The 19234-nt window shown below is 45.3% G+C and overlaps 3 protein-coding genes and 1 long non-coding RNA gene across 4 annotated transcripts; 3 read left to right on the top strand and 1 right to left on the bottom strand.

Moving 5' to 3' along the window:
• Positions 1-68: 68 nt before the first annotated feature.
• On the top strand, positions 69-5313 carry LOC104355975 (NFKB activating protein). Its single transcript, XM_042807423.1, has 9 exons — positions 69-385; positions 737-817; positions 1213-1286; positions 1500-1619; positions 2081-2126; positions 2392-2507; positions 2657-2732; positions 3216-3365; positions 4014-5313. Exons 1-9 carry the CDS (start codon positions 120-122, stop codon positions 4186-4188), a joined length of 1104 nt encoding a protein of 367 aa, XP_042663357.1. The 5' UTR covers positions 69-119; the 3' UTR covers positions 4189-5313.
• Positions 5314-6704: 1391 nt separating this feature from the next.
• LOC116962409 lies at positions 6705-8863 on the top strand. Its single transcript, XR_004407573.1, has 2 exons — positions 6705-7088; positions 8659-8863. It is a non-coding gene; the product is annotated as an uncharacterized LOC116962409 (long non-coding RNA).
• A 986-nt stretch (positions 8864-9849) lies between these two features.
• On the bottom strand, positions 9850-11116 carry NDUFA1 (NADH:ubiquinone oxidoreductase subunit A1). Its single transcript, XM_032996027.2, has 3 exons — positions 10717-11116; positions 10500-10589; positions 9850-9946 (listed from the first exon to the last, which is right to left on the bottom strand). The coding sequence occupies exons 1-3, from the start codon at positions 11098-11100 to the stop codon at positions 9926-9928; spliced, it is 495 nt and encodes a 164-aa protein (XP_032851918.1). The 5' UTR covers positions 11101-11116; the 3' UTR covers positions 9850-9925.
• Positions 11117-11162: 46 nt separating this feature from the next.
• UPF3B (UPF3B regulator of nonsense mediated mRNA decay) lies at positions 11163-19211 on the top strand. Its single transcript, XM_042807229.1, has 10 exons — positions 11163-11431; positions 11596-11702; positions 11820-11926; positions 13455-13553; positions 13909-14019; positions 14729-14772; positions 15419-15607; positions 16103-16254; positions 16964-17276; positions 18128-19211. The coding sequence occupies exons 1-10, from the start codon at positions 11261-11263 to the stop codon at positions 18272-18274; spliced, it is 1440 nt and encodes a 479-aa protein (XP_042663163.1). The 5' UTR covers positions 11163-11260; the 3' UTR covers positions 18275-19211.
• Positions 19212-19234: the final 23 nt, after the last annotated feature.

Raw genomic sequence — 19234 nt, forward strand, 5'->3', positions numbered from 1 at the left:
CGCTCCCGCCCCGCTCCCGCCCCGCTCCCGCCCCGCCGCTTCCGCCCCGCCGGAGCGGGCGGGCCCCGGAAGCCGCCGCCGCCCGGAAGTGGCTTCCCGGCCGCGGCTTCCCCGCCGCCATGGCGCCGGCGTCGCGTTCTCGCAGCCCGCCGGCCGCCAGCCCCGAGCGCCGTGGCCGTCGCTCCCGTTCCCGCTCCCGTTCCCGCTCCCGTTCCCGTGAACGCAACGGCCTGAAGCGCCCGAGCCACCGGCGGAGCCGCAGCTGGTCCCGCTCCCGGGAGCGCACCCCCGGCGGGCCGCGCTCCGCCGCGCACCACGGCCACCACCACGGCAAGGCCTGGCCCGAGTACTACGAGAAGGAGAAGGAGGAGATCCTGCGGCAGAGGCGAGCGCCGGCCCCGGGGCTCCCCGCAGGGCCCGTCGCGCCGGGTCGTCCCCCCCGCTCGGAGCAACCGGCGCTCCCGGGGAGGGGGCGGCTGGGCCCGGTCCCGTACGGGCCTTTCACGGCCCGGCGGCCTTCCCTCGCCGTTGTGCCGGGCCGGGGCTGGGCTGGCCGGGTGCGCACACCCCTCACCTGCCGGCCCTCCGCTGCCTGTGGCGATTTGCTTCCCACCGGTTGTTTCTCCTCGTTTCTGCCGCCGCTTTAGGCGATTAGAAGCGGTAACGGGTGTCGGGCTTAAAATGTTCCCGTGCTGAGTGTAGCACCGGGTGTCAGTGGCGGTGTCTTCCATTCCAGGAGGCTCAATGAGAGGGAGAGAATTGGCGAACTGGGGGCACCTGAAGTCTGGGGACTGTCACCAAAAGTTCCTGACCCTGAGTAAGGCATATTCTTCTTTCCTTCTGTTTTTTATAATAGTGATAATATGTCAGTTTATTTACAAAAAAAAAAATGCCTTATCTCTGTGGTAGTGCCTTTGCCAAAATTCATGCTGCACAAGTCATTCTGAATGTGATGAAATTATTACTTTACTTTTTTCCCTACCACCCCACCCCAAATAATTCCAATATACCAATTATGCAAGTTATGATTTATTGTAGATCGGGTGACTTTTGTGTTATGGTTCTGAAAGCAGTTTCCATGCTGAAAATTAGCTGTTTAATAGTTTATTGCAAGTATTGACTCAAAATCAGCAAGCGTTTGGTCATACGTGTACCTTTATTTTTGAATACTACAAAATAGTTTTTAAATACCACACTTTTATTTTTATTCAGTTCTGATGAGCACACACCGGTAGAAGATGAAGAGGCGAAATCTAAGAGTAGTTCTTCAGATTCCAGCTCTGAAGGTATTTCGTTTTGCTTACACAGTTTGTTTTGAAAATGGGAAGCTACTGAAGCCTTGAATCTGCTGTTGTTGCTGGCAAGAAGTTCACTGACTTTGGCAGGTGGAAGCGAGTGTGGTGGGCTCCAGTTCAAAGGAGAGTGTTGCTTTGGGAAGTACATATAGAGCTACATGAGACTTGTCTGTTCTCTAATGTTATCTTTTAAAAATGTTCTAGAGGAAAAAAAGAGAAAGAAGAAGAAAAGAAAGAAGAAAAAGCGGAAGGCATCCAAAAGAAAACGCAGAAAACATTCTGAGGACAGCGACAGCGAGTCGGAGTCTGAGCAGAACTCCAGTGGTAAGAAAAGAGGGTTTTGGCTAATGTGAGCGGTGCGAAAGCTCTCCCTTTGCTCCTCTGAATGCAAAGCAACACTTCTGGCTTTTGTTGCACACCTGCAGTGTTCTGAAATTACAGAGCTGCAGCATCAATTGGTATTCTTTTATTTCACCATCTTGCTGGGTTTGCAGTGCCTTTTCCTTGAGTGCTCGTGGTCTGGCCTCAGGAAATAGGATTTTTGAATATAGCATCCGTTGGGCATCTCATGCCAGAGATGTTTTTGATATATTCTGACATCAAACAGTACTGCAGGTAGCGTTCTGCAAATACTTTCTCAGTATTATTTGGTACCTAAACAAATAATATCTGAGAAGCTGTGTACTTAGGCATTCTGGTGGAGGAAGTGAGTTATTCACAGTGTAGTAAACTACTTAGTTATAGCTAATCATTTCTTTGATAATAGATATACTTTCTTTTTTCAGATGAAGATAAAAAGAAAACCAAGAAGAAGAAAAAGAAGACTAGAAAGTAAGTTTCCAGGTTGCTGTATGCAATTCTACCTGCTTTTAAGCAGAGGGCAGCACCACTTTCTTAGCAGGCCATGAGGAAGCCTGAGCACTCTTGTAATTAGGGCTATAAATGCTGTGAAATAATCTTAATTTGATGGATTTGCTTTAAATCTACAGAACCACGCAGCATAAAGGACTGTGAACATAGGGAGCTTGAGTATGAACCCAAGCACTTTCTTTCATCTTAAATTTTGGTAAATAGCATGTCTGTGACCTTATTGCAGGAAGAAGTATAAGAAAAAGAAAAATAAGAAGAGCAGGAAGGAATCCAGTGATTCAAGTAGTGAAGATTCTGATGACGAAACATTTCAAGGGGAAGATCTTTGGATTGAGAGATCAAGTAGGTTCCCCTGACTTTAAACTTGGATTGAAACTTCTTGGTGTCCTTTTCGTGAATTCTTTGTTAGTTGTTACTGACTTGTGTAACCGATCTGATAACAAAGAACAATGGGCACAATATTAATCTTCCTCACTGTTTGATTGCTGCAGAAAATACAGAAGCTGATAGCTTGATTGGACCAGAAGCTCCCAAAACTCATGCATCTCAGGATGATAGGCCTTTGAAGTGAGTAGCCAGCTCTAACGGTACTTTCATCAAATCAAGTAAATCAAGCCTCAAAGTTACTGTTCAAAAGGGCTGTTACAACATTATGGCCTGCATCAGGGAGAAATGCTGTGCTAGGGGCCCAGACAGACGTGGTAGTGGTGCTAGCCTTTACCCTGGACTGAATTTAGGTAGAAGAGTCTAGTTTATGCTATTTACCCTTGATTCCTAGAAAATCAGTTGTAAGATGCCTTTATTCTAATGCTCTGCAGTATTGTGACTTTATAGTGTCTTCATTACTGTTTAATCAGAATGGATTTAACTGGTAATTTAAGATGTTGCTGATGTTAGCCATAAGGAAGAAACAGACCAATATGTGAGAAAGAATAAGAAAGTCATTAAAAATGCAGCTGTAGCAAGTAGTGAACAGGGAAGCTGGATGTTTAGCTCAGGCTCTCTCTATTTGAGACTGATACAAATCACTGCTTTTTTTATTTTATTAAGCTATGGACATGCCCTCTTGCCTGGTGAAGGTGCAGCAATGGCAGAGTATGTAAAAGCAGGAAAGCGCATACCCCGGAGAGGTGAAATTGGCTTGACCAGTGAAGAGATCGCATCATTTGAGAGCTCTGGTTATGTCATGAGTGGCAGCAGGTATGGGTTTGATGGTAGTAATGGTTCAGTGAAATTTTCAAGAGCTGCTTCCTCTGTTGGCTGGTTGGAAGACAGCTTCCAGGCTCTAGTTGAAAGCATGGAAGAGAGGGTGCTCTGTGTGCCTGCAATAAACTACACTAAACTCCCTGTTGCTATAGATAGGTGGTGAGTTTTTTAAGGACACTTTCTCCTCAAGAGTAAAAATTCTTTCCAGGTAATATGCTTCTAATGATACTGTACTTCAAATGAGGAGATGCTTGTGTCAGGTGGCTCAGAGGTGGTGCGTTTAGACAGCAGTGGTGATGGGCTGGCTCTTCTGGAGGAGACAAATCAAAGTGTAAGAGGTTGGATGCACTTTTTTCTCTGAGACCAACAGGAATTTCACTTAACTTTTGGTGAGCCAGCATCTGACACCCTGGGGGCAGGTGGGGCTTCTGGCTGACTGCCTGAGAGCAGACACCCCAGGAGTCAGTTTCTTGCTCTACCATGCTCCTTCCTGGGAAGGTACATGTGCAGTTTGGATTCTCCAGTGTAGATATCTTTCTTTATAAGCCCCTCAAAACATGCAGGCCAGCTGATGATAGGAAGCTGTGGCGGGGCATTGCATCCCTCTGCCTGTGCTGATGTGCACACTGTTGTCCTCCACAGACATCGGCGAATGGAAGCTGTGCGTCTGCGTAAAGAGAACCAGATCTACAGTGCAGATGAAAAGAGAGCTCTGGCATCCTTCAACCAGGAGGAGAGGAGGAAACGAGAGAATAAGATCCTTGCAAGCTTTCGAGAGATGGTCTACAGAAAGACTAAGGGCAAAGAGGAAAAATAATTCTTTCTTTGAACTGTATGCCATAGATTCTACCAAGCAGCAGCTAACCCATTCCAGACATGATTTGAAAAAAGCTGCAAGTGTTGCTGTGCCTTTCACCCAACAGGGCAGAGCCTCAGGAGTGGATTACTTGTATCAAGGAAACAATTACTTTTGTCAGATTTTTTTTCCATGATTTGTTGACCATCTACAAGGAATCCCTGTAAAGTGAAAGGCTACAAGTCAGAGAAGGCAGGAACAGGCGTGGAAGATTAGAGGTGGCAAAGTTCTGCACTTGCTTTGAATCAGACAAGCAGGATGATTCCATGGGAGGGCTTTGTTACCTGATGCTGATAAGTGCGATTTTTCATTTATTTTGATTAATGAGAGTAGACTGGCCATCAGAAGCAAGCTACTAGTAACAGTAGCAAAAATGAAAGAACTCTTAACTTCTTGTTTAAGATCTAAGACTGTCCACTTAGGTATTTTTTCATAAGTCTTTTAGATTTATTTTTGTCTCAAAACAATTGAGTTTGGTTTGTGGTTCAAACTAGACTTGTAACTAGAAGTGAGTTTGTAATTTAGCACAGATGGGCTTCAGTTATTTCAAAGCAGACAGATCACAACTGGGGTATAAAGTAATAGTAATAGGAGGGTCTGATCTTCAATCCACCAAAGCCCATGGTGAAGAATTAAGTTGCTTGCTTCTTTTTCTCCTATGTTATACATAGGTATCAGGGCAGTGGGGTGCAGTGACTGGAACCCCTGGATGTACATAGGTGGTAACAAGGATGTATCTTTCAATTTATTTTAATTTTTTTTTGTCTATGGAAGTGTTCTAGATTAAGATCTTATTTTAACTCCTATGTTGTTTTAATTTGGCCTGTTTCAGCGTATTACGTGGCTCTCTTCAAACTCTGTACTCAGAGGCCTACTTGGGGTAGTGCTTCCGTGGTGGTGATCTTTGATTCAGCTGCACATTTTCAAACAGCTCCCGTAGCCTTCTTTTTCTCAAATGCTTTGAAAACCAAAATGTTTTCTGGAGGGTCTTTTTGTTCCCCTAAATCTCTGTGTTGAAGTTTTGGCAGCAGAGATGTCTTGTATGTTTGTATAAAGAAAATAAAAGTCCTGTAACATTTGCTCTGACGTTCTGCAGACCTGGTGTTCACAAACAGCAAGTCCAGCCCAGCAAGTCCAACCCACCCCTACCTGCAAGGGACTGTCTTATAAAGCCAGCTGCCAGGTCAGGTTGTAGTTGATTTTGCAGAGATTTAATGCTTTTTATGTATCCACAAAGTAGAAATGCTGACAAGGAAGAGCCATTCTTTCTTCATTGTGTTTGATTCTCCACAGAATACCAACAGGTCATTGGACATGGTGAGTTGGAGCTGTTTGTTAGAAAGTAAGTCTTTCCGTGAGGATTATTTTATTTTCAGTTATATCCTTAAGCCACTTTTTTCTAAACTGACACTATTCTGGCCTTGAGGATGGAACAAAAAGAAGGTAAACAGTAGGAATAATATTGAGTCAAATTCACAGGGCAAACCTATCTGCTGGAAAAAAAAGAACACCATGTAGAATGGTGTGAACCCAGGACAAATTCATTATGGGGAAGACAGATGCTCATGGGGTGGCTCTCGGTGCTTGTGGTGGAGTGAAGCTAATGTGATAAGCAGGGTCATTTCATTTAGCATAGCAAGATTTTGACAGCTTCCTCCAAGTCTCTGCTAACACTGAAAACTTATTTACATCAAGTTCACTGTTTGTTTTTGGCATGGAAAAGCTTTCTAGAACCTCCTGAGTTGTGTCAGTAATAACATTTGCCCGTGGATCAGCCTGCTGGACTCCAGAGTGAAGAATACCTCCACAGGCAAGGTCTGCAAGAGAGGGGAGACAGGGCAGAGCTCACATACAGGACCTCAAAAAGCAGACATTTTAATTAGATGAAAGCTACTGTCTGCTTCTTCTAAAACAATCTGTGTATTTGTCAACATTTCTGATGTGGATTAGAATAGTTTTGGTTTAAAGCCTCTGTGAGTATTCTCTTGTGAAGGCAAAGACCCGTGTGTTACAATTTTAAGCTTGTGCTAGGATATAAAATTTCTGGCCTGTGGTTACGAGCTGTTGTGCTGGTTTTGTCTGGGGTAGAGTTCATTTTCTATGTAGTAGCTGCTACAGGGCTGTAGTTTGGGTTTGTGCTGATAACACAGGGGTGTTTTCGTTACTGCTGAACAGTTGTTACGCAGAGCCAAGGCCTTTTCTGCTCCTCACCCCACCCCACCAGCGAGTGGCTGGGAGGGCACAAGAAATTGGGAGGGGGCTCAGCTGGGATAGCTGACCCCAACTGACCCCAGGGATATCCCAGACCATATGGCATCATGCTCAGCAATAACACTAGAGGTAAGGTTGGCAGAGGGGGGCTGCTGCTCAGGGACTGGCTGGGTATTGGTCAGTTGGTGGTGAGAAATTGTTTTCATTTATAACACTTGTCTGTCTTAGTTTTTATTTTTCTCTCTTCTGGTTATTTTTCCCTTTTATTATTTCTTTTTAAAAATTACTACATTTTTTATCTCAACCAATGAGTTTTCTCATTTTTTACACTTCCAGTTCTCTCCCCCATTCCACTGGGGTGGAGGGGTGTGGAGTCAGAGTGAGTGACCAGCTGTGTGGTGCTTAGTTGCCAGCTGGGGTTAAACCATGACATCTGTGCACTGCTACTTGGGGATCCATAGCCAGTAGGTAGAAAAGATAACGTTTGGTATGACTAAGCGTAGGTTCTGGAGATCTTTAAATGTAAGCGCTTGCGTCAAAGGAAAAGAGCATGTTATTGTTGTATGCTGTTGTTTCCATATCAGGGGATGTGAAATATTTCTGGCAGTGCATTACAAATACACTGGCGTGGTCCTCTGTGCTCCGTGCTGGTGAGTAGTGCTATTTGCTCTTAGAGGGATCTCATCCTCAACTTCTTGTTTCTTCAGTAGTGGTTGACTATCAACTGTACTTAAATATCCTGAAGATCCAAGGGGACAGAGATCCCCAAATAGCTATATCATTATTTATGGTGTTAAAAATAGCAGAGTCCTTGTTTAATGTCCGCTAGCTGTACCAAATCATGAGAAGTCATCGTGTTCACTGAGGTGCTGGCAGGATGAGGGCTCAAGTTTTATTTTGGAAGAACTATTTCTGATTTAAAAAAAAAAAAAAAATAGAAGCCGTATGTTTGAAAGAAGCCATATATTTGTGGGGAGTAAGTGCCATAGTCTCCATTTAGGGCTAATCCGTTTGACACAGGTGGCATGTTCCAGGCTAATCAGAGGCTGTAGATATTTGTGCCGCTCTTCAGCTCCCTGCTGTAGTCTTTCTCCCGGCGATGTGCTGAAGCGAACCTGCGACCTGCTCCAGGGTCCCTTCGTGGCGCTTTTGGCAGCCTGCAAGAGGGCACGGTGCGATTCTCGGGTTGCATCCGCGTCCCTGCTGTAGGCAGCGTTTCGCTTTGACACCGGGTGACCTGGCGTGGGTTGGCTCTCGCGTGGGTCAGCAGAGCGGTTTGCCTGGTGCTGGCTCTGCGCGGAGCCCCTCGCACCCTCGCGGCGCTGCTCCCCACGACTGCGCACCGGTCGGGAGCTCATGTATTCCCTCTTGGCCAAGGGGATGGAGAATGTGCTCAGGGAGTGCTCTGTGCTGCCTCAGCCAGCTCTCTGTTCCCGATGAGGTGAGAGATTCTCGTGCTTCTTCAGTAAATGTGCTGGGCAGCACTGGGAAGGTTTCAGTCCTGCCCCTGTTACGGGTTTTTATGCAAATGCACGAGTATTGATAACCTCTGTTTTGCATCCATGAGCACAACCGTTATTTCCAGATACAGGTTATGGGCTTGCCCTTGCCAGGTTGTCATATAGACAGTATAAAATGGAAACCTCCCGACGGAGGCATTTTTGATTAAATGTAGACTAATACTTTCAGGCTTGCAGACTTGTCATGTGGTTTAGGAAAGATTGTAGTTGGAGCTCCTGCCGTGGACTGAAGATCCCAGTCTCTGTTTTCAGGCCTGGCAGTGAAGGATTAGTCTGAATCCCAGTATATGTTTTCAGGGTAATCATAGAATCATTTAGATTGGAAAAGACCTTTAAGATCATAGAGTTTAACCATAAACCTAGCACTGCTGAGTCCACCACTAAACCATGTCCCCAGGTGCCATATCTACATATCTTTGAAATACCTCCAGGGATGGTGACTCAACCACTTCCCTATGTCAAGACTGTGTTTGCCTCAACGGACATCTGTCTCAACATTGTTGGAACATTACACCTCAGCAACTGTCCGACCACACAACCACACTTTTCCTGATAATGGAACAGAAATTCCCTCACCCTTGCACACCCTTCCAGCAACAGGCTGGAAGCTCCCTTAGTGACAGTGTTGGGCATGCGCACCACCATGGAGTGGTGGGTGAGGTTAAAAAACAGTTCTTAGAATATGCTAATCAATTTTCAGGAAGAGCAACGACACCTCAATAAAAGAACAGTGACGACCAGCATCAAATGGAATTCCCCACCTGATGTGAAGTCGGTTCAGACTGACAGGATACCGCAGCTCCATGGTGGTAACTATTGCACCCTTACTTTCCTTTTTTTCCTTCTCTCTTTCTTGCATCTATGCAAATGTTTATGTAACTATTAAACTTGTTTTCTCTATTCTATCTGACTTCATTTATTTCTTAATCTCACTCTGTGAATACCAACAGATCTCCCCAGACCAGACCTTTTCTGGTCGAGACACCTGGGCAGCCTGTTCCAATGTTTGCCAACCCTTTTGGGCTTAATGTGTCCAAGGAGAATTCTCTCATAAAATGAGTGATATGTGAAGCATTAAATGTGTACATAAAATTAAATCTGCAACTGAAATGACAATGTGCATAAAGCAACAGGCATTAAGGCAGAAAGTACAGGATGAGAAACACTGGTGTATTGGGTTTGCATGGCGAGGTTTTGGTCGTGGGGGCTATAGGCATGGCTTCTGTGTGGGGGAGGAAGCCACGCTGGAGCAGGTGTCTGCATCCAAAGGAGGCTGTGACCCTGTGGGAAGCCCACGCTGGAGCAGGCTCCTGGCAGGACCTGCGGTCACGTGGAGAAAGGAGCCCACTCTGGAGCAGTCTGCACCTGAAGGATGCATCCTGTGGGAGGGACCCACGCCAGGGCAGTCTGTGAAGAGCTGCAGCCCTTGGGAAGGACACACACTGGAGAAATTCATGGATGACTGTCTCCGGTGGGAGGGCCCCCATGCTGGAGCAGGGGAAGAGTGTGTGGAGTCCTCCCCTGAGGAGGAAGGAGCAGCAGAGACATCTGATGAACTGACCACAACCCCCATTCCCCGCCCCCCCTGTGGGGATGGAGGTAGAGAAATCAGGAGTGAAGTTGAGCCTGGGAAGAAGGGAGAGGTGTGGGAAGGTGTGTTAAGATTTAGTTTTTATTGCTCATTATCCTACTCTGATTTGATTGGCAATACATTAATTTCCCAGAGTCAGGCCTGTTTTGCCTGTGATGCTAATTGCTGAACGACCTCTCCCTGTCATTCTCTCAGCCCACAAGCTTTTTGTTATATTTTCTCTCTCCTGTAGGCAACTGATTGTGTGGCTTGGTAAGCACCTCACCTCCAGGCAGGATCAATCCAACACAGATACAAGGGTTGAATACATGCATATCTTTATTAATGAGTTAAATCATTTTATGTAGATATGTGCATTCTTCAAAATGCCACCACCTTAGTCTATGTTCTCCAGACCCTGAAAAAGAAAAAGTAACAGCTGTATCTGTGCTATTTTTGTTATTAACTTGCAAGAGGGCATAGCTGAAAATGCAAGGAGGAGCCCACGCTGGAGCAGGTTTGCTGGCAGGACTTGTGACCCCACAGGGGACCCACACTGGAGCAGTCTGCACCTGCAGGATGCACCCTGTGCGAGTGACCCATGCTGGAGCAGCTTGTGTAGAACTACAGCCCAGGAGAAGGACACACACTGGAGAAATTCATAGTTTTCAAACTATGCTTAAATAGCCAAGTCCTAACTAAAACAAACAAACAAACAAACACAACAAAAACAAACAAACGCAACAAAAACGCAACAAAAACAAACAAACAAAAAGAACAACATCATGAAACACACATCCCCACAGGCAGGCCAGCTGCAGGTAGCAAGAGAGCTCCACCAGCCCCAAGAGTGACCAGTGGCCGCCCCAAAGGCTGTGGGAACCCCTAGCCCAGAGTTTGGGGCTGAGGGGAGCAGCGCCTGGCTCCCGCTTCCCTCCCAGCACTACCTGCCCCCTGGCCCGGGCACCTGCCTTGGAAACGTAGTACTTGTTGACACCCGACAGCCGCCTGTCTCTCTCCATCAGAGTCCACTGGTAGGGGTAGCGGGCGATCCTCTTCTCCTGCGGGCACGCACGGCGCTGCCTGTTACGGTCCCCGGGGCACGGATCCCCGGGGGAAGGGGAGGAAAGGGGGGTCCCGGGGGTGTGGGTGGGCGCAGGCAGCCCGGTGGCCCCGCCCCGCGCTGACCTTGCCGCCGTTGCTCCAGCGGTGCATGTACAAGGTGGAGAAGCCGGGGATGCTGAGGCAGATGCCCATGATGGCCATGCCGGGCAGGATCTCGTACCACATCTCGCCGGTGCCGCGCTGCGCCGCCCCGCACCGCCGCCCCGGGGATCCCTGCGGGCACTCCCGGCCTCCCCCGCGCGCCCTCCCGGCCTGCCCCGCGCCGCCGGTACCGAGGCGTGGCCCGGGAGGGGAGAGGGGCGGCAGGGACAACGCTGCTGAGCCACCGCGCCTCGGTAGTACCGGGGGAAGGACATGAAGCCGTCGGCCGCACCCCGGCCTGCCCAGCTGCGGCCTCAGCCCCGGCGGCTGGCCGTGCCGGGATCGCCGGAGCCCCGCCCGGGGCATGCCGGGATCCGTAGTCCGGAGGGGCCCGGGGCATGCCGGGAGCCGTAGTCCAGAGGGGCCGCGGCGCGGAGGCCTCGGCCGAGGGCGCGGCTCGTGGCCCTTTAAGGCGCAGTCGCGCGAGAGTGCACGGCGGCGCGCGGCGCTGCCCCCCGGCCCCGGGATGAAGGAGGACAAGGAGAACGCCAGGCCCAAGGAGCGGCGCGGGGCCGCCGCCGCACCCGGGGCTCCGCTGGGGACGGGGCCGGCCCCCGCCACCGGCGGCGGCACGGACGGTAGGGCCGAGCTCGACCGCCTGGAGCGGCCCAAGGACAAGAAGGAGACGCTCAGCAAGGTGGGGCCTGCGCGCTGCGGGGCGCCGGCCCCTCCCACCCGCGGTAACGGGCCCGAGGCTGTTGCGGGGGGAGCTGGGGCCGCACCGGGGCGGCTGGGGGGCGGGCGGGCGGCAGGGGTGGCTTCTCCCCCTGGGCCGCCCTGAGCGCCGTCGCCCCGCTGCAGGTGGTGATCCGAAGGCTGCCGCCCAGCCTGACGAAGGAGCAGCTGGAGGAGCACCTCCAGCCCCTGCCCGAGCACGACTACTTCGAGTTCTTCGCCAACGACTCCAGGTAGGGCCGCCGGCCCCTTCCCCGGGAGCCTACCCAGAGCGGCCGCAGTCGCCGGCCGGGCCCCGGCAGGCGCTGCCGCCTCCTCAGCCTTCCCCTCCGGGTCCTGTGTTTCCGCAGCTTGTACCCTCACATGTTCTCGAGAGCCTACATCAACTTTAAAAACCAGGAAGACATAGTCCTCTTCAGGGATCGCTTTGACGGCTATGTTTTTGTTGATCACAAAGGCAAGTGGCACATGATGGTACGGTTGCATCTTTTCTGGGGCGCGTGGAGGGTGCTAGCTGAGTTTTAGAGGGATGGGTGTGAGCCGCCTGATGTACCACTTCTGATTGATTTGGTTTTATTGCCTTAAATAAGTGTCAGGCAGTCTTTCAAAGAGCAGAGGACATGTATTATGCTTTGTGGAAACCAATCTAAATTCATTTTGTGTATTTCTAAATTTATCTTGTTTGTTATGTGTAAAACCCGGTTAAGTGTACATCAAGGTAATAGTGGTATGAATATAAAACTAGTTGCTGTGTTGCTGAGGTTAGGACTTGCATTGTCATACGTGAGTATAAAGCCCAGAAAGTGGAAGTGGGTAGATGGTGTCGCTGTCCAAACAAAAAGAATCTCAGTTACTGATGCCACCCTCTGCTACTCCCCTCATCCATTCTGTACGCTTCTAACAGTGTGACTTATTTTTTGGTCAGTTTTATTTCAGATTATTACTTGTTCTAACTTACAACTGAGTGAGCCATCTTGGTTCAGTAAAAGGAACAGCTTGTTCCTTGTCTAAGTTAAGAAAGTGACTGCTCTCTGGAGACATTAATCTGTAGGAAACAAACATCCAAGTATTTAGTCACCGCTTATCTCTTCTAAATACATATTAGGTATTCAGTGCATCTCATGTTTTCAAACTTTGCATTTCAAAACTGTTTACATTGCGTAGCACTAAAAGTTGCTAGTCTCTCATGGATAGACCTTAAATTTACATATTTACAAAAAGCTTTAACAAGAGCCTTCCTGTTGGTTTCAGTAGGCTAAAGATTTCTCCTTGAACTTTGTTTTAAATACACAGACTTTACATTTTGTCCAGCCAGGTGTTTTATGTGACATAAAGCTCTGTCCACAGCATTCTTTCTTATTTAGGAGGGTTGCATGACAAGGTTCTAATAACACCTAGATCTTTTAAATATGCCAGTTTGTAGTGTAACGGCATGCTGTATTTGCCATACCCAACTGCAGTATTGGATTTATGCTGCCATAAATGTAGCATTCTTGTCAGAAGGTAAAACTTTAAAGCCTGCCTGTCGTGTTGCATTCTGTTGTATTTTGCCAAAAACTGAGATTTGCCTCAGCTGTATTAACTTAAAATATTATCTTCGACTTGCACTATGAATACATAGTCTGTAGGATGAGGATATTGTGTGGTGCGGTGGCTGAACTGACGGTTACGGGCAGTCTTAAACCTAATATTTCCTTCTTGTTGCGAGTTTGTGAATTTGCTGTTGTGTTAACATAGTGAGAGTGTTTAGTTCATTAATTCTGTCGTGTCTAAAATGTTTGGGGTTTTTTTTTTAATTAAATGAATTTAAAAATAAAATATTTTTTTGTGCTGTCCAAGTTGTCTCTTCTAGTACTTCATATGTCTTGTGAGGCTTATCTTCCTGCTTTAGACATGGACAATATTTTATATGTGTTTCATTTTTATTATAATTTTATATGTGTTTCACTTCTGTTTTATTGAGTTTTTTCTTCTCCTCTTAACAGGTCAGGAATATGCTGCCATAGTTGAGTTTGCACCTTTCCAAAAAGCTGCAAAAAAGAAGAGTAAGAAAAAGGATGCCAAAACTGGAACTATTGAAGATGGTATAACAGTTAGCTAGTTTGTTTTGCATGTGTGGACTTGAAAGTCCTAGCAGTAATTTGAATATGTTTCTACCGTGACACTGTAGTTTATCAACAGAATGTTGGCTTAGTTATATGTGAAGCTTATTAGCACTGCTTTGCCAGCTGCAAATCTATTAAATATGATTGTCCTAGATAAACAGTGCAGCAGCTCATTTGAGAGCTGCCAGCTTATGAAAAGGTGACACATAAACAACACAATTTATGCAAATCTAACCCAGACTTCTAGCAGTGCTCAATGCAAATTCTTTCCATGCCACACTATATTTTTTTCATTTTTTTTTTCATTTTTTTCCCCCCTTCCCCTCCCATGTAGATCCAGAATACAAGAAGTTTTTGGAAAGTTACAGTGCAGATGATGAAAAATTAACCTCCACTCCTGAAACTTTGTTGGAGGAAATAGAGGCAAGAAACAAAGAGTTAATAGGTATGGAAATCCATGTACTATAGTTACATTTTCCTAAAGCACAAAGAAATGTATGTGGTATAATTTGAAGCTCTGATTTGTCAACCTTGAGGGGATTGAATTCTTTTGTGTGCTTGCTTGGTATTTGTTAAACCTTTAGGCTAATATTATTCAGTATATTTTATTTTGTTCCCATGCTCTAAATTATTCTCTAGGTTTAAGTTTTGTAAGATAACCTTCCTTCCTATTTTAAGCTGCTCGTCAGATGTTTGTTAGCCAGACTAGGCTAGGGAGTGGCTGCATTTCTGTGAGATGCAGTGATGTTTAATGCAGAATGCTGTGAGCGGTGATGTTCCGTGCAGGCACAAGTTAAGAGATATTGTTGTTGGGTAGAATGCCACAAAAATGACCAGAATGCTCTTTTTAAGCATGTTACAGATATCTCTTTCAAAGCAAGAAAATCTGGGAAAAGCCTAATGCAGACTATATATACCTTTACAGATAGGTGTACTGAATATCATGTTAGCACCCTAAAGAAGTTTATGGAATCCTAATAGTTGTCACTGTTCAGGGATAAGATTGAAATACTTCTTTCACTGCTGTATTGCTGTGTGTGAGGGGAGATGGGCTGGATATCCATAACACTTCTTCATTTCATATAGGGGTTTGTTGTAGGTATTGTGGCATTGGTTAAGGCAAATTGTTTACATTTGTTTCATATATTCCCTAGCTAAAAAGACTACTCCTTTATTGAACTTCTTGAAAAATAAACAGGTAAGACTTACCTCCAGAATCTTCTTGTTCCTTGCAAGTACAATTTGCTTCATTTAAAGCCTGGGTGTGTATATTGCAATGTATATAGTGATAAGTTTTCACCCTTCCTTTTGAAGAAGCTTTTGACTCAACTTCCTTGTTAACATCTGGTTCATGTATTTTAAACTACTAGAACGCTGGCTGTTGTAGGAATGTTGGTGGTTTGTGTGCATTCTAGTCATAGCTGAACAACTCCTGTGGCACTGCCGAACCAGACTTCACTTTAATGTTTTAATTTTTAATGCAGTTACAGCTGAGGTTGTTGTAGGTGATCTTTCTGTGAGCGCATCATCTCATTTTAACTTTTAGCAATGGAGAAAATCACACATGGGGCAGATTTAGTTAAAATTAGAATGATAAATGCTGAGACTAGTATTGTGCTTCTTTTTTTAAGACACTACTGTAACATGTTCAGGTTCACAACAGAACAACAGAGATGACAGGACGTTTTTTGGGGTTTTTTTTCCTTCTATAGTAGGGGCAGTTCTGAAGTGAGTTATTTGGTGAAGAAAAACTTTATCACTGTGTGGTAGGGTATCTTGTTAGGCTTAAAGGGATGTTTTATAGTGTGGAAATACGCTACTTCTCTTTGCTTTTACACACACAGAGACTGAGAGAAGAAAAAAGAGAGGAGAGGAGGAGGAGAGAATTGGAAAGAAAAAGACAAAGAGAAGAAGAAAGAAGAAAATGGAAAGAGGAGGAGAGAAGGAAGAGAAAAGAAGCAGAAAAACTGAAGAAAGTAGACAGATGCCCAGAAAAAGAAAGAGACAGATCAAAAGAAGAACCAAAGATTAAGGTCTAGAACAGTTCTTTATTATAAACTGTTACACTCCCTTTCCCCTATTATCTGTATATCAGTCTCTCCAAATGTGCTTTGAGTATTGTGTGAAGAATCACATGAGTTTGGTGTTAGTAAATGACCACTTTTTTGTAATATTCAATATTAGGCATTGTAAAGGTTTACATGCTGTAATGCTTCATAGTAATATTTAAAGCTTTTGTCATGTGACTGTTGTACATGCTGTGGTAAACAGAATTGTGAATTCACTATGGAATGGAGACTATTTTTAAGCTTTCTAAAATGGCCTGTTTTAGGAGAAAAATCCTAGTCTGCTGTGTGGATTATGCTTACTCATACACTCCAGCTTTCAGAAATACTACAATTTGCAGTAATATCACTTTAATTTTTATTTCTTACTGGACTATGGTTCCTTTGATGCAATTTCGGTGTTGTGCCAGACAATATGTATTAGAGTGAGCTTTTTAGTTGAGACTTCTGTTTTCTTTGTAGCTACTTAAGAAGCCTGAAAAAGATGAAAAAGACTTGGAGAAAAAAGAAAAATCCAAGAAACTGGAAAAAGAGACTCTGAGGGAGGAAAAAAATGCGAGTAGTGCATCTGCCAAACGATCTGATGGGGAGACAAAAGAAGAGAAGGCAAAAAAGTATTCTAGTACTTGCTATAAATATATATATGTATATATAACTTGTTTCCTGATCGTCCTGAGGCTTAGACTGCTCTGCCATGACCATGTTTTGAAATTCTTTTCAAATTATTTTTCTGATATAAAGCATGGGATGTGTTCTCAGTGGCAGTGCATATCCCTGTGATTACAGAAGGCTGTGTGAATTACCTGACAGTTCTTCACTAGTGGACAAATTTTAATGTTTTTGCAACTCACTGTAGGAACTCTGCAAAAGAAGCCCAGGTGTAGGCGACCGGCAGCAGGCTGTGAGCACTGTCCTTGCAATGAGATAATTACAACCATGACAAGAGGAGAGGTGTACTTCAGTTACTAGTCCCTTTCAGTCTTGTAAAAGGTCAAAGTGGAAAATACAATTCTCAACTGGTCTGTGATTGTTCAAGGTTCAGTTCTGCCATGTGAGAAATAGCAATGAGACAGAGAAATTCGGGTGTTTTCCAAAGCCAGAGGAGGCTCAGCCAGCTATGGCAGTAGAAGGCCACAAAATGCTAGTAGTCAGTGTCATTTCTGGTTATCATGCATGACTCAGGTTATTACAGCTCCCCAAAAGCTCCCTAGAACCTACCAGTGTGTCGTCTTCATATTGCAAATTTACACCAGTATTACATTGATCTCCCAGCTCTGTTTGATGAATCTTTTGAGCTTAATTTTCAGTTTTGTTTTCATACAGATCAGAAGATGAGTATGTAAAGGACTACAGGGACCGAGATAGAGATTTTGAAAGAGACAGAGAATATGAGAGAGCACAGAGGGAGAAACTGAGACGCCAAGAAGAGGAGCGTCGGAGGCAGAAAGAGCGCTTTGAGAAAGAGAAGGTTTTTAGAAGAAAAGAGGAAGAGGTGAAAAAGGAGAGAGACTTACTCAGAGAAAAGGGAAAGAAAAGTGATCTTACAGACTTTACCAGCAGCATGGACAAATCTGAGAAAGTAACCAAAGATGATAAAAAAGATGATACAACTAAGAGGGATCGTATCAGAAACAAGGTGCTGGATTTCTTTAAATTCATATGTTGATTTATAGGGACCAGTTTTGTGGGGTTTAGGACAAAAAGCACTTCAAGGGAAGAACCATGTGGTTTCTCTGTTGAAACTGCCATTGCTATAAAGGTTGCCTGTTTGTCCACTAAACTTTGCTAAACTGTTTTTGATATTTCTTGTCACTGTTTAGGAATTAAGCCAAAATACCATGGGCTAAATTGTAAAGACAGTGATCACTTTTCATTTGCTAATTTATGTGATAGGCTCTGTCTTTAAGGTGTTGGTAGAGCATCAGCAATCTACCTGTATCTCTGCTGATGCTGTACGTGCCTGAAAGTACATCTCAAAGTGGGAGTGTGATTGAACAGATTCCTCTAAAACGGGGACAAGACTGCTACGTGCAGAATATGACAGAAGGTCTCCTGTAGACTCAAGAGATAATGTCTTGAGTTTAGTTCTATATACTCTGCAAATCTGATTTTGCAGCATCAGTACGCAAGTTTTCTATGTCACTTAAGGCATTATTGGGTACAAATGAAAGTCAGGGTTTTGAAGAAACTTTGAAGTTGGCCTCTATTCTGAGAGAGGGTGAGCTGAACTCATCTCAAGAGGAAACTTTACAAATAACTTCAGCTACTTGCAGAGTTCTTTGGCTTGAACAGGGATGTTGCCTTACAACAGAGACAACCTTTATTTGAGATAGCTGAAGTTACATTGACACCATGGTGGCAATGTTTAACTTAGAACACCTTGAGTTTTGGTTTTTTTTTTTGAGCCATTTCTACTGTCACTGATGCCATAATAACCATGATAGCGTGGGGCTGTGAAAGAGACTAAATAGTTTTGGTTTATTTCAGGATCGTCCAGCAATGCAGCTGTACCAGCCAGGAGCTCGAAGCCGAAGCAGATTGTGTCAGTATGAAGACAGTGCTGCAAAGCCCACAGATCAGGGGGTGGATAAGAAACAAGAGTGTGAGACCAGTAATATGAAGGAAGAGGAGTGACTAGCATGCAAGCCTTATGTGTTCTGACTGTCTGTGCAGCCAAAGAGCATGTACTACGCAATCCAGAAGTGCCTTCGAAGCGAAGAAGGAACAAAGGAAGAAAAGGGGGCATTGTGCTGTTGGATGTTTCTGGTTAAAGAACCTCAGTTGTAGATTCGGAATTTGAAATGTTTTCTCATTGTATTTTCAGTTATTTGAATTTATTTTCCCAACATCTAACTACAACAGAGAAGAGAATCTTTGCAAAGTAGAAAGACTTTATGGCCTTAAGTATGATAATAAATGAGTCGTGTGGTCAGGAGGAGACGACACCTGGATCTAAAGCCAGAGCTTTACTGAAAAGCGATTGGAGCCACTGTTTGATGCACTTAAGCAGAGCAAACTTGAAGTTGCCCGGAGTTCACGTAGGTGTTGCTGTGTTGTGGGGTGCTCTTACCCGAGGCAGTGATAGCTAAATTATGTCAGTATAGCACTGAGACAGGCACACAGGCTGGGGCTGTTGAGGTACCAGTGAACAGGAGCCCTCTGGCACATAAAGAGGAGAACACCTGGCATTGCAGGAACAATGGTGGGGAGGGAGAGACCTTCCTCTTCAGTGGTTCTCTGGATAAAGTAACTAAGTTGGAGTGTATGAATAAGCTGGCTTAATAGTGGAATACTTCTTGACAAATTCTCATGTAAAATCTACTTGTATTGAAATGCTTGTTTTTAATCAAGTGTAGCTGGTTTGAGCATCCTGTTCTTTTCCAGCATTCTCCCTTCTTTAGTCTGAAATGTTCCCAAACTCCTGCCCTCGGCACTGCTTCATCTTCCCTCATCACTTGAAGTGTTGTTTTACAACCCAGAAAGAGACTTCACCAGTAGCAGCTCCTCCTAAGCTAGCGAATTTTAGCCATAGCTCTTTTGTACTGAAACCAATAAACTCGCAGAAACTCGCGCCGCCGCCGCCGTCCCTCACTG

This window comes from Tyto alba, unplaced genomic scaffold (genome assembly GCF_018691265.1).
Source record: "Tyto alba isolate M040663 unplaced genomic scaffold, T.alba_DEE_v4.0 Super-Scaffold_5, whole genome shotgun sequence".
Taxonomy (NCBI): Eukaryota; Metazoa; Chordata; class Aves; order Strigiformes; family Tytonidae; genus Tyto; species Tyto alba.

Excerpts from the sequence above, each read along its gene's own strand:
- NDUFA1 (XM_032996027.2), bottom strand. The coding sequence starts at position 11,100 with ATGCCCCGGGCGGGGCTCCGGCGATCCCGGCACGGCCAGCCGCCGGGG. Across the intron at positions 10,590-10,716 it reads GCTGGAGCAACGGCGGCAAG|GAGAAGAGGATCGCCCGCTA; the intron begins GTCAGCGCGGGG and ends GCGTGCCCGCAG. Across the intron at positions 9,947-10,499 it reads ACAAGTACTACGTTTCCAAG|GGTCTGGAGAACATAGACTA; the intron begins GCAGGTGCCCGG and ends TTTCTTTTTCAG.
- UPF3B (XM_042807229.1), top strand. The coding sequence starts at position 11,261 with ATGAAGGAGGACAAGGAGAACGCCAGGCCCAAGGAGCGGCGCGGGGCC. Across the intron at positions 11,703-11,819 it reads TTCTTCGCCAACGACTCCAG|CTTGTACCCTCACATGTTCT; the intron begins GTAGGGCCGCCG and ends GTGTTTCCGCAG. Across the intron at positions 17,277-18,127 it reads GGGATCGTATCAGAAACAAG|GATCGTCCAGCAATGCAGCT; the intron begins GTGCTGGATTTC and ends GGTTTATTTCAG.
- LOC104355975 (XM_042807423.1), top strand. The coding sequence starts at position 120 with ATGGCGCCGGCGTCGCGTTCTCGCAGCCCGCCGGCCGCCAGCCCCGAG. Across the intron at positions 386-736 it reads GAGGAGATCCTGCGGCAGAG|GAGGCTCAATGAGAGGGAGA; the intron begins GCGAGCGCCGGC and ends CTTCCATTCCAG. Across the intron at positions 2,127-2,391 it reads AAGAAAAAGAAGACTAGAAA|GAAGAAGTATAAGAAAAAGA; the intron begins GTAAGTTTCCAG and ends ACCTTATTGCAG.